Genomic DNA, 16,808 nt, shown 5'->3' with positions numbered 1-16,808 from the left:
TTCCAAGGCCACTCAGTGCCGTCTGGGGCCGAATCTAACAAAGTGTAAAGTCCTTTTGGGGCAGCGTTACCCATGAAACCCAGGCCACATACAGAGCCGTGCACAACTGTTGTCCATTTTCTTCCTCCATCAGAAAAGCTTGGAAAAATCACCTTCATTCCTTTTCAGAAAAGCAGCAAGCTCAGGGACCCCTAGAAAGTGGTAAACAGAACAACCCAGGGCCCCCAAAAACAGCCGCAGAGTGAAGGAAACAGAAGAGATGGGCAGAAAACTGAGCAATGGGGCCGAGAAGAGAGAGCCTGCTCAGGCCCCAGGGGGTCTTTAAGTCCTTGCAGGCCCCTCTGGAGCCCAAAAGGGTGAGACTTCTCCTGCCTGGCCTCAAGGCACAGAATGAGGAGCGGGAAGGGGAAACAGCACCTAAGCCCAAGCACCAGCCCTGCCCAAAGGGCAGTGGGAAAAGAAAGCCCTCTTTACTTACACTGACCTTTAACTGAAATGCCCCATTTCCTTCTATCAAAAAAACCCACAATGAAAAAATTCATAATTTCAGCGAAGTAGCAAAATATACAATAAGCCCATATAAATCACCAGCATCAACATTACCAACAGGATATTTCAGAAAGATAGCTAGCCTCCATTTAAAATAACTCTAGATAGTATAAAATACCATGGAATAACCTTACCCCCCCAAAAAAAAAAAAAAACCAGGATCCATATGAACAAAATCATAAAAAAACTTTGTACACAAACAGAATCAGGTATAAATAAATGGAGAAATCTTGATTGTTCATGGGTAGGCAGGGCCAATATATTAAAAATGAGTTTTAACAAAATTAATCTAGATAGTCAATGCCGTCCCAATGAAATTACCAAAAAGTAATTTTACGAGTTGGAAAAAATAATAACAAAATTCATTTGGAAGAACAAGAGGTCAAGAACATCAAAGGAACAAATGGGGAGGAAATGTAAAGGAAGGAAGTTTAGCAATCCCAGAGCTTAGAAACTATGTTATAAAGCTATAATTATCAAAACGATCTGGTCCTGGTTAAGAAGCAGAAAGGTGGATCAGTGGGAAAGAGAGGGTATTCAATATATAGCAGCAAATAAATAAGTTACCCAGTGTTTGAGAGGAACAAAGACTTAAGTTCTGGGGATAAGAATTCATTTGGTTAGAAAAATAAATAAAATTGTTGGGAGAGCTGGAAAGCAGCATGACAGAAACTAACTATGGACCAATATCTTACACGATTCACCAAGCTAAAGTCAAAACGAGATACAAGACTTAGCTACAAAAGGGGGTTTTATGAGAAAATCTGACGAGCATAGGAGACTTCTGGACAGGTGGACAATTTGTGAACAAACCAGAGAAAAGAGCGTGTTGTAACATATAAAACGTGCACTTTTGATTACATTAAGTTAAAAAGGTGCAAATAAAGCAAATTAGGCAAGATCAAAAGGAAAGCAAAAAACTGGGGGTGGGGGAAGAATTATTGACAATGCTTCAGAAAAAGAGCTAAGTATAGAAGTATATAATACTATATGACTGTGAGTCATTCCTCAATTGATAAAGCCTCAAAGGGTATGAGCAGGCAGTTACCCAAGGAAGAAACCAAAACAATGTGTACTCACACGGAAAAAAATGCTCTAAGTCATTATTGACTAGAGAAATGCAAATTAAAACGACTCTGTGATACCATTTGACACTCATAAGGCTGGTGAACATGATAAAAGGTTGGAGGGGACGTGGAAACGTTGGGACTCATTCATCGATAGCTCAGTGAGCAGATCAAAGGATTTGGGGAGCAATTGGAAATCATGCCCCAGGGTTATTAAACTGCCTCTGCCCTCGGCCCCAGCATTCCCACTATTAGATTTGTTTCCCAAGGTGTCCAGGGAAAATAGAAAAATCTACAAGTTCTCAAAGATTTAGCAGCTCTCTGTGGTGGCAAAGCACTGGAAACTGGGGGATGTCAGTCAGCCGAGGAATGGCTAGAGAAAACGTGGCCCCCGATGGAAGACACACTGTAGGAAATGAGCTCGAGATTCAGAAAAGCACGGGGAGACTAACTAATAAATAATAATAAATAACTAATGAAATAATGAGGAGTGAAAGAGCAGAAGCCCTGTTACCGTACATAGTAACAGCAGGAGTATTTTAAGAGCTCTGAGCAACGAAGTCCTTCTGACTGTGATAAATACCCAGACTGTCCTCAGAGAGCCTACGGAGAGATGCTGCCGCAATCCAGAAAGGAACGTCGCTGAGTGACAGGAACCGGGACATCCAGAAAAATACGGAGAGATCCGGGCCGGGAGCGAGACGCTCACGAGGGACAGAAGGCGACGGGCACGGCGGGTCCCAGGCGCATGTGCCTGAGTGCATGTGTAACTGTGCACGCACACGGAGGTCTCTGTGTACCTTCTGATAGCTTCACCTTCTGGGAAGAAAGGGGAAGAGGGAAAATAAACGCAAAAAGCGCACAACTGAACAAAGGAAAACCAGGAGCGGGCAAGGAAAAGCCAGGCAGTTCTGAAAACAAGGAGTGGGATTTACTACAGAAAAGTTATTGTTTTATACTAAATCCGCTCTTATGTTTACGTGGCAATTTTTAAAATAATTTTTAAATAAAAAATAAAACCCCCACCCGGAAGGGTCGACGCCCAAGAACCCCCCAAGCCGGGGTGGTTTTCCATCCCCCTCCCTTCAACATTCTCCCGGGGTCAGGGGCTGGGGGATGTGGGGCGCCCCTCCCTGCTGGGGTTCAAAATCAGGGGGGTGGGGGGGGGGGCCGGGAGGGAGGTTGGCAGAAAATCCAGCTGAGTTACTGTCCCGGCTGGCATCAAAGGACGCCGGGGTCCAGGCGCCCTTCCCCACCATAACCGCTCCTCGGCCTGGAAGGAAGAGGGGGCCGGCGCCCAGAGGCCCCCGGCTCAATTACCACAGCCTCCCCCTTCCAGGGACCCATGCCAGGGCTGGCCCAGATGGGAGCCCAAAGGGGGCAAAGTGGGCCTGCGGCGCTCGGCTTGCCTGGGGGCACTTTGGTTCAGGCTCCATCACGGAGCCCAGGAGGTCCAGCAAACCCGCTAATGTTAGAGTTTGGCATGGCAAAGGAGGAGCAGGAAAACCATCATGGATGGGCTCCCGCAACCAAGCGCCTGGTGACCCCCCACAGCCCCGGCGCCCTGTGACCTCCTGCAGCCCCAGCGCCCGGTGACCTCCTATAATCCCCACAGCCCCGGCCCTGTGCCCCCAGACCCCCCCAGCCCCAGCTGGGACGATCTCTTCCTGGAGGGCAGGCGTTCCCGGAAGCAGATAACAACAACAAGAACACCCAGTTCTCAGAGGGGATCCCAGTGTAGCTGCACAACCACTAGGAAGTAGGCATCCCCATTTCACAGAAGGGGAAACTGAGGAGGGCAATCAAACGGCCAAGGATAAACCTAAAAAATGAGGTTCCCACCCTCCCCCTTTGTGCCTGGGGATAGAAGGGGGACCCCCGGGTCGAGAACCCCGCAAGTCGTGGCCCTCCCCCCGGATTTTTTCCCGGAACCTCCAGGGAGCCTGCATCCCAGGGGGTGCCGGGCGGGAGCTCTGGCTCTGGAGTCAGGGAGAACAGAGTTCAAATCCAGCCTCAGACACTTCCTCCCATGTGACTCGGTTTCCTCATCTGTAAAGTGAACTAGAGAAGGCCGTGGCCAAGGGCGCCGTCTCTGTGCAGAAAACCCCAAGGGCGAACGCAAGGGAATGAGGCTGCCCGCCCGGGGGTCGGCAGGGGTCCTGGGGGGGCCTTCTGGCCCAGCCCCCAACCCCAGGAGTGGCCCGGCTGCCCCACATGGGACCCCCGGGCCACGGAAGCTCCCAGAGAGCCCAGGGCACCTGGTCGGGCTGCCAGAGCTGCTGGGGCCCTGGGGGGGCCGCCCACCTGCCGCCAGCTGGGGTCCTGGCCCTCCTGCAGCCGCGATGTCAAAAACAGGAAGTTGTAACAGACTCAAAAACCGTAACCTGGTAACAGCAAAACCCAAGTTCCCAAGTGCCCTGGCCCCCCCTTCCCCCTCCCCCTCAGCCTGGGGCCTTCCCTGAGCTGGAGCAGGGTGCCCGGGGCTCTGGCCCATCCACAGGGGCAGCGGGTGGGAAAAGGTCCCCTATGGGTTTGTCCATCCCCAAAGGGGGAGGAAGAAACCCCCGGGAGACCCAAGGGCCATGGTAGGGCGGGGGTCTCCACTGGGGCCGTTTGGTGAAAAGGCCCAGAACCGCAAAAGTTTGGGAGGGAGGCAGAGAGTGTGTGTCTGTCTCCATCTCACTGTTGTTTTCTGTCCTTCTGTGTGTGTATCTCTGTTTCGTCTCTTTGTCTCGTCTCTCTTGTTTTCCTTCTTCTCTGTTCTCTCTGCCTCTGTGTCTTTTTTCTCTTCTCTGTGCCTTGTTTCTGTCTCTCCCCTGTCCTTCTGTCTCTGTCTGCCGTTTCGTTCTCTCTGTCTCTGTGTTCTATTCTTTGACCCCCCATGGAAGCCCGCCAGGGGGTTTCGGTCCCTCCCCCCCGGGCGCCGGAGGGGGGCCTCCCGAGCCGTCCCTGAGGCGCGCCCGCCGGGAGGGCCCAGCCCAGGTTCCCACCACGATTTCAGATGGGGCCAAGTATGTGCAGATGCCCACCTTTAACCCGCTCCCCACACTCCAAGAGACCTAAAAAAGAGCCTCCCCGAGGACATGAGTTCAAATCCTGCCTCAGACACTTAACACTTCCTAGTTGTATGACCCTGGGCAAGTCACTTAAGCCCAAGAGCCTCCCGGGAGGCCGTCCCCATCACCTGGCCCCTGGCGATGGCCAAACTCTGACAGTCACAAGGTGCTGGGGGGACTCGGCCCCTCGTTTAAAACCTGGGGCAAGAGGGGGAACTCGCCCCTGGACGGGAGCGGTAGCCGAGCCCGATCCAGCTCCCCCCCCCCAACATCCCCTTCTTGGGAGGGGCCCACAAGCCCACAAGGCTTCCCGTGGCGTCTCCCCCAGAGCCGCCCAGCCCTGCCCAGGAGAAGGAGGCGCCGGGAGCTCCAAGTTTGATCGGAACCGCCCCACCCGGGCCCCCCAAGCCCCCCCCAGGAGGCAGGGAAGGGGGAACCACCTTCCGTGGGGGCCCAGACCCAAAGGGAGGCAGAACCGAACCCCTGAAAAATCCTCACAGGTACCGGGCCGCTGGGCCCTGAGAACAAAGCCGGGAACCCACAGAGACCGTGGCCCGCTCCCAGCCAGCCCACTGAGCCTCCTTCAGGGCCCCCCCCCCCAGGCTGTGTTACCTCACAAAACACACACACACCCCACACCCAAACCTCCTCCACACTCCCCCCAAAGAAACACACACTCACACACACACCAACACTCAATACACCTTTTCCCTCACTCTCCCACACTCACACCCACTCAGACACACACATACACACTTACACACACCACACACACCTCACACTACTTTGACAACGCCTCAACACTCACATCACACACACTCACACACCCTTTTTGGGCTTTGGGGTTTTCTAAAGATAAGACCAGAGGTTGTTGTTTCTTCTATTTTACATCTCTTAAGATGAAAACTGGGCAATCGGGGGCTCAGGTCCCAAGCCGGGCAGCCCGGAGGCTGGACTTGTGGACTCCAGGCCCGGGGCTCCGCCCACTGTGTGGCCCCTTCTGGGGAAGTCGGGACTCCAGCCACAAAAGGGAAACCTGAAGCCCGGGGGTCGCCAGGTCCAGGGCAATTGGCCGACCCAGGAAGGCGGCGAAGGAGAGGGGTAAAGGAAGGAGGGCAGGTGGGCGCCCGAAGGTGCCCAACCCCCCTAGGGGCTTCCCCGCCTCCCGCTCCCCCCTCGGCCAGCCCACAGAGAAACAGACCCCTCTCCTGAGTCCGCAGCCCCGGGTATGAATCGCACCTCCTCCGGGCCTACGACACTTCGCCCCTCACAGGGACACCTCTAACCTCTGACCCCAGGCTGAGCCCCCAGAGAGCGACTAAAGCGGGAGGGACCACGCCGGCCCCAAGTCAAGCCCTCAGCCGCGTCCTGGGGCTTGGGAAGTCAGAGCAGCCCCCATGGGGCCGCGTCTCCAAAGTGAGCTCTGGGACCGGTGCTCCAAGCGGGGCTCCAAGGGGAGGAGGAGGGAGCGGCCATGGGGGCAGAGCAGGGGAGGGAGTGGCCATGGGGGGGAGCAGCCCCCGGGGCCCCAGGAGGGAGAGGGAGGAAGGGCCAGCCCGGAGCCGAGGAGGCCTGGATTCCAGGTCCTGGGCCTGGTGACAGACACCCGGCCTCCCACAGCACAGGGGTGGATCTGGGGGAGCTCCTGACGGAGAACTGCCTCTCCCAGGGAAAGCCGGGCTCCCCACAGAACTTGGGGCCCTGGAAGAAGGGCCTGGAGGAGACGGACCCAGCCCGCCTCGGGGGTGAACGCCGGGAGCCGGAGAGCTACCTCCTCCCGAGGGTCATTGTCCGGGGAGCCCAGAGAGGCTGGGGACGGTCCAAGGGCTCGCGAGCCCTTGCTCACGAGTGGGCCCACAGTAGGGAAGTGGGGGCTCCCCCACCCCACCCCGAGGTGGGATGTGCCTGGGAGCCGGGAAGGACGGCCCAGCCCCAGGTTCAAGGCTTCACCGCCGCTGGGGCCTTTTGGCTACGGCGACTTCCCACAAAAGGAAAGAGGTCTTTGCTACCCGAGTTCCCTGGCTCAGGAAGCAGCCCCAGCGCCCAGTCCCGGCACGGAGCTCCCAGCCCCCAGGCTCCCAGCCCCCAGGCACGGAGCAGATGGAGACACCCCGAGGGCTCCGGGGCCGGGAAAACACCGGGAGCCGGGGACCACCCAGGCTGGGCCTTGAAGGAAAGGGCTTCCCAAAGGGCGGCCAGCTTCCCTCCCTCCTCTGTCCAGGGCCCGAGGCTTCCTGAAAGGGGGGACACCAGTGGGGGCTCTGGGTTCTCGGGGGCCCAGCCCCCCCCCCCCACAGTGGGCAAGCGCCTGGTGAGCTTCGATGGAAATGCCCAGGGCCAGGGATGCCGTGGCCGGGGGGAGAGGGCAGCCACGGAGAGGGGGGGGGGGGGGAGACAGGGGAGGCCCGGGCAGGGCCCAGAACTTCCCAGTTCAGTCCCCACCTGCCCCAGGTTCCTCCTATGGAAAACAGGGACAAGAACAGGCTCCCAGCAGGGCTACCGTGGAGAGGAGTCGTAAGGCCTCTGCCAAGGCCTTGGACCCGTTACTGCCCTTGCCACCCCAAACCCGGCGGGCAGGGCGGTCCCCTCCTACGACGGGGTCCCCGCCGAAAAGGCCTGGGAGAGAAAAGCACACGGGACTCGGCCAGCAGGGAACACCGGAAAACATGCACGGCGAAAGCACATGGAACCGCGGCACCCAAGGTTGCACCGAGCCGCCTGGGCGACAAGCAGACCGGCCCGCCAACAACTCGCATCAGCACCATGGAAGCATCCAGTGACCTGTAGCCAAGCACGGAATGTTTACAGCACACCCCCCTGCACCAACACACGGGAGTTCACAAACTTTGTGGCACAATGCTTGCATGTTACACACAACATGCATGAGCACACAAGCACACAGCACACACACAAGTGCACGGCCCCGCGGGCAGCCGGGGTGGGGGAGAGACCCGCCCCTGGCCCCTGGAGGCCCGCCCCGGGGGAGGCCCCTAGCCCCGGCCCCCCAGGAGACCGCCCCTGGGTTTGGAGGCCCACCCCCTAGCCCCCCAGGAGGCCCCCGCCCCTGGGCCCCCACAAGGGGCCCCCCCTGAGCCCGTGGAGGCCCCCCTAAACACCCCCCAGGAAGGGCCCCTGACCCTCCCAGGAGGCCCCCCTGAGCCCCCGGGAGGGGCCGGCCCCGGTCGGCGGGCGGGCTGCCTCCCACTGACAAGTGGGAGGGAAGGGCCCAGACAGCAATCCTGGGTCTCGGGAAAAGCCCCACAAGGACGGAAGATCCCGAGTAGCTCCTGTGCCCCAAACCCGGCAGGAAAGGGCTACAAGGGCCAGGCCGACTTGGTTTCCCCAACCCGTCCCATCACCTCCCAAGGCCAGCTGCTGACCCTGGGCATCCCCATCCCTGGGGGCTGGGGCCTGACATGGAAGCGATGGGGACCTGAGGGGAAAGCACCGAAGTGGGGAGCCCGGCCCCCTGCGGACTCTAGCTGTGCTGTCCAACAGGCCACGCCCCCCACCCTCCAGGCCACGCCTGCCCGTCTCCCCACAAAGTCCGAAAAGCTTTGCCGGTGTTGCTAAGAACAGAACCCCAGCCTCCCCCGGCTCCTGCCGACTGAAGAGGATTTGACTGACATGAGCAAGAGGATGTCCTCGATCCCCTCCAGACACTGATCCCCTACCCCCAACTTTCACCCTGGGTGCAGCCTCAGGGCCAGGCTGGACGCCACAAAGGAGGCTTTGCCCTGGGACGTCGCCCTCCCCGAGGGCCAGGCGGGCACCCGAGTCTCCCCAACGGCACCCACCCGGTTACCAAGTTCTACCCACCTCCCTCACTGGCATCAGCATCTCCTACTCCCAGGACCATCCCCCAAGGCCTCGATGGCCCCGGGGCCTCCTCCCCCCAGGGCTTCCATCCCCCTGGTATCAGGCTTCCCCTCATCACCCCTCCTCCAGCCCCTGCCTTTTGCCCGGAACCGGGACCCCGGGAAGTTCCGCCCCGGGAAGCCTTCCTTCCCGTCCGCCCCCCCCCAGACAGTCGGGACTTTGAACCCCCGTCTCCGCCACTGGAGGGCCCTTCCGGAGAAGGGGTTGGCCGGCCCAGAAGCAGACCCGGCACCTGGACTTTTCTGGGGTCCAAATTTCCCACGCCCTGGCCCGCCTGCCTGGGGCCACCCCAAAGACAGGCGAAGGGAAACCTAGCCCCGCCCCCATGGGCCTCCCAGGCCCCAGCCACACCCCCTTGCGGGAAACCCTTTCTCTCCCCCGCATTGGAGGGCCAAGGCTTTATTCAAAAGCCCGGGTTCCCCGGCCCATGGGGAAGCCCCAGCAGCAGTTTGGGGACCCGGGTGGGACTTGGGCTCATTGCTGCCCCTGGGAAAAAAGAGGGTCAGGGCCCCCTGCAAGCTCTTCAGGAGACGGGAGGGGAGAGAGGGCAGGGGCATGTGGGAGGGACCCCTCAAGAAAAAAAAGCAAGCCTGTGGCCCGAGCCCTCCACCCCCCAGGCCCCGGGCCCCTCCTTTGCAAAATCAGGAGGCAAGGGTCTCCAACACTCAGACCGGCATTCCAGTTTCTCAGACACAAACTCATTTTGCTTGGGTGCTGGTGGGCCGGCCCAGACCCTAACCTAGAGCTTTGGCCCCAGCCCTGACCTAGAGCTTCGGCCCCGGCCCTGACCGAGAGCTTCGGCCTTGGCCCCGGTCCTGACCTAGAGCTTTGAGTCTCAGCAGAGGCCCCGGCCCTGACCTAGAGCTTCGGCCTTGGCCTTGTACGGCCCATTCAGGAGCCCATTCAGGAGCCCATTCACCTCCAACTGGCTTCTGGACAAGGCAAATGTTTCTCCAGGCAAAAAGCTTCAAAGTTTCTTTCAGACATAATGGGCGCAAAATGTCCCATTTCCCTTTGGAAAGGGGACGGGGAGCAGAGGGGGAGGCAAGGAACCCGGGGGCAGCGGCGAGCCAGAGTTCTGGCCAATGGCGGGCTGGCACAGGGGGGGCCGCTGGGCCGGAGAGGGGGCAAGGAGGGGGTGGGGAAGCCGGCCCTCCCCTCCAACGTTTCCCAGACCATCAGAACCACCCGACTAAGCCCGCCCTGAAGGCCGGGCCGCTGGGCCATGGCCCCCACATGCCCTCTTTCTGAAATGCCCAGACCCCAGCCTCAGAGGATGGCTGTGGCAGGGGAGGCAGCGGCCTGCCCCTCCCCCACCATGAGGCACCTTTCAAAGTAAAAGGCAAGTTTGCTGGCCCAGAAGGAGGCTGAGCTGTGTGGGGGAGGGAGCCCCCAGGAGCCAGCGTGGGGAAAGGCTTTAGGAGAAGGCTTTAGGAGGATGCGAGGAAGTGGGCACCCCCAGAGCCGGGTGATGGGGCGGGGCTCCCAGAGCCTGAAAACCCGCCTTTTGGGAGAGGGGGGGCCAGCGCCCCAGAGGGGCGCTTCTGCTTGGGGGGCGGGGGCTGAGGTTGTTGGGGGAGGGAGGGAGGGGGGCGAGAGGGAAGGGCCTTTGGGGGCAGCAGAAAGGGGGTTCCCTGGGATCCCAGGGGGATACTTCTTATCAGGCGGAAAGGCCTGGGGCCGGCGCCGGGTGCCCCTTCCCGCAAGCCCGGGCCCCGGGGAGGAGGAGGAGGGGCCGGCGCCCCGGCCGCGGCAATTGGGGGGCGGGGGGCTGTGGGGGAAGGGAAGGAACGAGCCCTCCCCGAGCCCAGCTTTGTTTCAGCTTTTGGGCCTTTGGAAAAGGGGCCGGGGGAGGGTTGGGGAGGCCCGCCCCTCCCGAGCTTCAGCTGGAAAGGCGCGGGAGGAACGGGGGGTGGGCCAGGAAGGACCCCCGACGCCCCGGGGTCCGCCGGCAAGCCCCGGCCCCCCGGGCGGCGCGGCCAGGCCCGACCTCCGGAGGGAGGAACAGGGGGGAGCCGGGAGGGAGGGGCCGCTCCCTGGCACAAACTCCGGGCGAGGCGGGGCGGGGCGGGGCAGGGCCGGGCCGGCCCGGGAAGGGGGCGGCCACATCTTTCCCAGCGCCGGACCGAGCCAAGCCGGGCCTGGTGCACGGGCCCGGTGCACGGGCCCGAGCCCAAGGCAGACAGGGCTGTCATTCCCAACGGATCCCCCAGACGCCTGGCCCCGGAAAGCCGCACGGGGGGCGGGGGTGGGAGGGGGCTCAGTCGGGTCCCCTCCCCAGCTCCGCCCCACCCACCCCCCATGCCTCCGTCCGGTCTCGGGGCGCCCTGCCCCCCAGGTGGGAGGCCGGGCCCCCGGGCTGGGGGCCCCTTCCCGCCCCGGGGCCCCGCGCCCCTTACGCTCGGAGCGAGCCCCGGGCCCGTGACGAGGGATCCGGGCCCCCGGCCCGGCTTTCCCGGCCATCGCGCCGGGCCGGGTTGTCGCCGGGCGGGCGGGGCGGCCGTGGGACGTGCAGTCGATCGGAGGAAGCTCTGTCAGAAGGCGGGAGGCGCCGAGCAGCCCCGACCCCCGGGCTCGGCCGAGGGGTGCCTGGAAGGCTGACTCTGGTCCGCGGGGCCGCGAGCTCGGGGACCAGGCCGGGGCTGGAGAGCAAGCTCAGGCGGAGGCGGCCCCGACGGGGCGGGCGGAGGCAGCGGGCACCCGGCAGCGCTGGGGGCAGCAGCAGCGGCGGCGGCGGCGGCGGAGCCGGGGACTGCGCCCCGGGCGCATCGCGGGCGGCTCGGGGCCGCGCTCGGGTTCACGCTCGGAGGTGGGACCGGGGCGGCGGCGGGAGGGCGGACGGGGCCCTGGGACGGGGCGGGCCAGCCCGCGGGCTGCGGGATCGCGCGTCCGGCTGGGCCCGCTCAGCTCCCGGGTTCCGGCTCCCCGACTCTCCTGGCCCGACTCGGAGCCTTCGATCCGGCCAGACTCGACACTCCCGGCCTGGTTCAGCGCTCCCGGTCCGCAGCCATTCGGTGCCTGCCAGGAAAGTTCCCGCTGCTGCCGCCGCGGCCGCCGCCGTGTCCCTGCTCTTGGCAAGTTCCTGCAGGAGGAGGGGGAGGAGGCAGGGGCGGGGAGGGGCGGGGCCCGGGTGGGCGGGGTCTCGGAGAGGCGGGGCCGGCAGCTCCGGGTGGGGGGGCGCTGGAGGCCGAGCGGCCCCGGCCGTGCGTGCGCACGTACGGCCTTCCTGCGTGGGGGCCTCCGGTCCGGCCGGCCGCGCGTGGGCCACCGCCCCGCCGCCCCCTCCTCCCGGGCTCGCGCCTCGGCTCCTCGGCTGCAGCGGCCGCGGCGGGGGGCGTCGCGGGCTTCGGGGCTCCAGGATCCTCGGCTCCGCTCGGCTCCGCTCGGCTCCGCGCCCCGTGACGTCACGGCCGGTTGGGTCCCGGCTCAAAGGGGCCACGCCCCCAGCCCACCCGGGGGCAAGGGAGGGGGGGGACCCCCCCCCCCGGGCCCAGAGGTGGGGAGGGGAAAAGGAAGGAGGAAGGGGACTGGTGGTTGGGTGGGGTGGGCATTTTAGGGGGGTCGGGGGGGATGGGGTTTGGGGGGGTCTGGGGTGGTGGAAGGGAGCGGGAAACGCGGGTTTGCCCGGTGGGTTTGTGACGATTTATGGGTCTGGGTAAACGTGTTTGGGGGTTTAAGGTTTGGGTGGGGGGAATTGGGGAAGGGCTTGGGGTTGGTGAATGCGGGTGTCTGGAAGTTGGTGGGGGTGAAAGTGGAGATTTTGGATGTAGGGAATAGGTCTGTAAAGGGTTTGGGGGGGAAATTGCCGGGGGGTCAAATGGGTGCGTGGCTTGTGGGGTGGAATGGTGGGGTTTGTAAGGCGGCCGGGGCGAAATGGGTACAAAGGATTTGGGGAAGCTTAACCAACCAGTTTTTGGGGCAAAAAAAAGGGGGGGAACTTTGGGGGGAAAAATGGATGCTGGGGGAAACACCCGGGCAAATGGGCCTTTATTTCTTTTCCCGCCCCCCAAAAGGGTCAAAAGGCCGGGCCCTGGGGAAAAGAAGGCAACCCCAGCCCCTGGGAGGGCCCCTGCCTGGCCCTAACCCCCATGCCCCCCCTTTTTCCCCCAGGCTGGCCCCCCCACCAAGCCCTTCCATCCGAGGGTTTTATTTGGCTTCTGCGAATTCCCCAGTGTGTGAGCAATCCCACAACGTATTTGGGGGAATACCAATAAATTACCCGGGAGCCCAACCTCAGGGCAGGGCGTTTCAAACCAGACTATTCTAGGCCTTAATGGCATCCTTACCAAAATAAAAATAACAAACACCGATGATCTGGTCCCCGGGCTCACAGTAACAACAATTTATGCCGGTTCTCCATGGGTCATTCCTCCCTCCAACACACCATCTGCGGGAGAGGGAGGAGGAGACCGGAGGGGATCAAACACTTTTTGTTTGTTGTTGTCTTTGTATTTTAAAAAGATCTTGCTATCTCCTCTCCCAGAACTAGAATCATGAAGAAAACATTTAAGAGATCAATGGAAGAACCGAGAGTATCGAGTATCGTTCTTGTAGCAACCTCAGTCCACTCAAAGAGCCAGAGGATATGCACATGCAGATCCCAAAGTTCCCATGGGGGCATGCTACTCCGGGGAGGGCAACTTCCATTATCCAAACACACGATGCCTCTCCCTGGCTGGGCAGAGAACTGGTTTTTCCTAAAGGTGGAGGAGACTAGACAGAATTCTAATCTGGATCCAATTCTCACTGTCAAGAAGAAATTGGTCCTAGGAGAAGAGATGATGAGAACCTCACAAGGAATAATCCACTCCCTTCTAGAGTCACCGAAGGGGGGGAAGGAAAGCAGGCAGTCTGGGGTGCACCCTTGTTTGGGGGGGGGCAGATTGAAAAGATCTCCCAGAAAGCTAAGTAGAATTCTATCCCATGGATGGGACAATGGATAGAGTGCTCAGCTCAGAGACAGAAAACATGGCTTCCGATCTCACCTCAGTGGTTTACTTAGTTGTATCCGTCTGGGCAAATCTACTGCCTTCTTTCAGCCCCAGGTTCCTCTTCTGTAAATTCAGGATGATAATAGCACTCAGATCTTAAAGCCCCATAAATGCTCACTATTATTCAGAGAACAGCAGCCTGGAAGGGAAGGGAAATTCTTGAAAATAACATACGGAAGGCAGTCAGTTTCATTTAGGAGAATTGTCCGAGATTTGTGTGGGCTCCGAGGCCTGACAGTCTAGTCCTTCACATCAAGAGATCTAGCCTCATTCTTGGGTGATCCAACTGCAGGTGCATATAGAATAGAGCAACGTACGGGACAGTATGAGACAAACCAGAAAGCGGAGTCTGGTTGGGAGTGGCCCCATAATGTTAGGGTCTGTGGGGTTTTTTTAATCGGGATAGACAATGGGATCTGGAGCTTTAAGTGGACTAAAAAGAAAAAGTAACAAGATGAATGCAAGAGTGAGGCTTGGGAATCATGTCAGAGCGAGTAGGATGGCTTCAGAAAAACCTAGAAAGACTTGCACAATTGCCATAGAGGGAAGTGAGCAGCACCAGCAGAACAGCGTACACAGTAATAGCAGTGTTGTGAAACGAGCAACTGAATGACTTAGCTCTTCTCGTCGACCCAAAAATCCACGACGATCCCATAGAGCTCGTGAAGAAAAATGCTCTCTCCCTACAGAGAAAGAACCGGTGTCTTCCAAACAGACTGAAGCATATTATTTTTCACTTTATGGTTTTCTTTCATGTATTTTTTTAAGTTTTGAGTTTTCTTCCACAAAATGAGTAATATGAAGATGTTTTACACAACTGCACATTGTAACCTGTATCGCATTGCTTACTGTCTCATGAGAGGGGGGAGAAATAGAATTTGGAACTCAACATTTTAAAAAAATATGTTAAAAATTGTTCATTTTTATTCACCAATATATACATATGTTCATATGTAATTGGGGGAAATAAACTGTTATTTGAAATTTTTAAAAAAGAGAGAGTTCAGAAAAACCAAGGACAGCAATTGTGGCTTGGTTTGGGGGAGCCAGGGAGACCTGAACCCAGGGAGAAACCAGAGCTGCCCAGTTTTCAGACTTCTGTCTCTCCTTTCCCAAGGAGAGGGACTAGAGTGACTGGAAAGGGCAGGACAAACAGCTTTTAGAGGAAGTGGGTGTATTTAGGGTATTCAGGGGTAATTAGGGAGAAAACTTCACTGTACCTGATGAGCTCAAGTGAGCAGGCCCAAATGAGCGCTGCCCACAGTCCTGGGCTTGTGAAGCCCCTGACAGTGGTGTTTGAGGAACCGTGGAACATGAGGAAAAGTGCCTCTGACCTAAAGAAGTGTCCTCGTAGTCCCAGTTTCCCAAAAGTGGGAAGAGAATTGAACTTGCAGATTAGAGGCCATTGGACAGGAACAGTTCTTGCTAAAGCCTGAGAATGTGTTAAAGGGACAGTGCGCAGCCCACCTAAGAAGTGCGGGTTGTAGAGTGTTAGCGGGGCTTCCTTAAGGACCACCCAAATCACTCTGTGTCTTTTTGGGGCTTACCTTGTCCATGGACAGTGGATAGAGCTTATCTCAACCTTAGTTGTCAGCATTTTTGATAAGGTCTCCTGCTGGCTTTGTTGTGGACGGGAGCCCTAGATCTCCACCTCACATGGCTCCGAACCCCAGTATTAACTCATCCAGATCCCCCAGGAAATCTCCACCCACACATCATGGCAGGCGGCATCTGAATTCAGCACACTCAGAACAAAATGCAGTATATTTCTCCCTCTCCCCCTAAAGCGAGCCCTTTTTGTGCTTTTGGTGCTGGTGAAGGCCCTCGTCCCACTCCCTACACTCCATTGGCCCCATACCCACTCAGGTGCCAAAGCTGGGCTTTTCTAAAGGCCCAGCATCCCTCGCAGCCATCTTCTCCCTTCTTCCCAGGGCCACCATTCTCTCTCAGGCCCTGTCTCCTGGACAGTTGCAATAACCTCTTGGGCTTTCACTCCCCTCTCCAACCCATTCTCCGCATAGCTGCACTCCTGTGCTCGAGAACATTCAGCGGCTCCTTGGAATGAAAGCCAGCAGCTTCTCCGGCACTAGTGGTGAAGCCCTTTCCCTTTTGCCCTGGAAGGTTAGCCCAGCCGTGGCTCCCTGTGGTGCACATTCCGCCCCTCACCTCCACGCCTCGGAAGGCCCCTCCGTCCTTGCCCCAAATGGCCGAACCTCGATTCCCCCAAGCCGGAGCTTCCCCGAGAGCTCAGCAGCTCCTTGCCGAGGCTCTCCCTGACCCCTCAGTCACAGACTCTCTCTCAAAATTACTTTGTGTCCCTTTTTAGATACATTGTGGCTACTTGTCTCTATATACATTGTATCCAGGACAGGAAGGAAGGTCATTGAGAGCCTATCCCGGCTTTCCTGGTGTAATCCCAGCCCCGATCAAAGGGTCACCAGTTTGCAGAGTAAGCTCCTCTGACAGCTGGGCCAGTCCCCGGATGTTCCCTCCTTCCCCCCCCGCCCCCATCCTTCCTCCTGGCTCCCATGTTCCACCTTCAGGCCTTTGCTTGTGCAGAGAGACAACTAGGTGGCGCCACGGTGCCCAAGAGCTGGACCTCCAATCGAGAATATTTAAGTTCAAAACTAGCCTCAGACACTAGCTGAGTGACTGTGGGCAAATCACTTAACTGCTGACTGCCTCAGTTTTCCCAACCATAAAATGGGGAGAATAAAGGCACCTACATCTCAGGGGTGCTGGGAGTCTCCAGTGAGAGAATATTGTAGTAAGTGCTACAGAAACCTTATTCCCTTCCCTCCTTTCTCCTGCTCCCCGCACCTAGAATTTGTGCTCTCCTTTCTCTACCTCATGGAGTCCCCCTCTTCAAGACGTAGTTTAGGCTCCTCCCACCCCCACCCCATCTTGCTCAGGAAGCCTTTCCCCAAGGCCCTTAGTCCTCGCCTTCCCTCCCAAACTGCCTTCTGTGCAACAGGCCTTCTTTGCCATCGCTGCCTTTGTATTTATGTTGCAGATCGTTCGGAGTGGAACACTCTCAGAGAGCCCATAAAAGCCGACAGATTGGTTGATTAATTTCCTACACCATTAGCCATTAATAGAGAAGTGTCCAGTGGAAAGATGGCAACTGTGGGTAGAAAGCCGCACAGGGCGGGCAGTCACACCGTGCTGCAAGTCTGCTTCCAGAGAACACGCGTGACCATGGCCATGCTCTCTCTGAGAGCGCCCCGGGGGCATTGGCCCTGTACTTACCCATGATCTGAACAAGT

The 16,808-nt window shown here is 58.8% G+C and overlaps 1 protein-coding gene across 1 annotated transcript; it reads left to right on the top strand.

The window, feature by feature from the left end:
* Nucleotides 1-6,146: 6,146 nt before the first annotated feature.
* LOC116421050 (collagen alpha-1(I) chain-like) lies at nucleotides 6,147-15,819 on the top strand. The gene is made up of 8 exons (XM_031949401.1): nucleotides 6,147-6,983; nucleotides 7,144-7,441; nucleotides 7,980-8,200; nucleotides 8,371-8,587; nucleotides 8,737-9,012; nucleotides 10,981-11,969; nucleotides 12,662-12,726; nucleotides 15,564-15,819. Exons 1-8 carry the CDS (start codon nucleotides 6,147-6,149, stop codon nucleotides 15,817-15,819), a joined length of 3,159 nt encoding a protein of 1,052 aa, XP_031805261.1.
* The last annotated feature ends 989 nt before the right edge of the window (nucleotides 15,820-16,808 follow it).

The sequence above is a fragment of the Sarcophilus harrisii genome, chromosome 2 (assembly GCF_902635505.1).
Source record: "Sarcophilus harrisii chromosome 2, mSarHar1.11, whole genome shotgun sequence".
In the NCBI taxonomy this organism is placed as follows: domain Eukaryota; kingdom Metazoa; phylum Chordata; class Mammalia; order Dasyuromorphia; family Dasyuridae; genus Sarcophilus; species Sarcophilus harrisii.
The sequence above is the reverse complement of the archived record's forward strand: the minus strand, read 5'-3'. Positions and strand labels throughout refer to the sequence as shown.

Bases quoted from the DNA above. Each gene is read 5' to 3' on its own strand.
- LOC116421050 (XM_031949401.1), top strand. From the start codon at position 6,147: ATGGGGGCAGAGCAGGGGAGGGAGTGGCCATGGGGGGGAGCAGCCCCC. The intron at 9,013-10,980 runs GTGGGACTTGGG...GCCCGTGACGAG, and splicing joins GCAGCAGTTTGGGGACCCGG to GGATCCGGGCCCCCGGCCCG. The intron at 11,970-12,661 runs GTCCCGGCTCAA...TTTTTCCCCCAG, and splicing joins GTGACGTCACGGCCGGTTGG to GCTGGCCCCCCCACCAAGCC.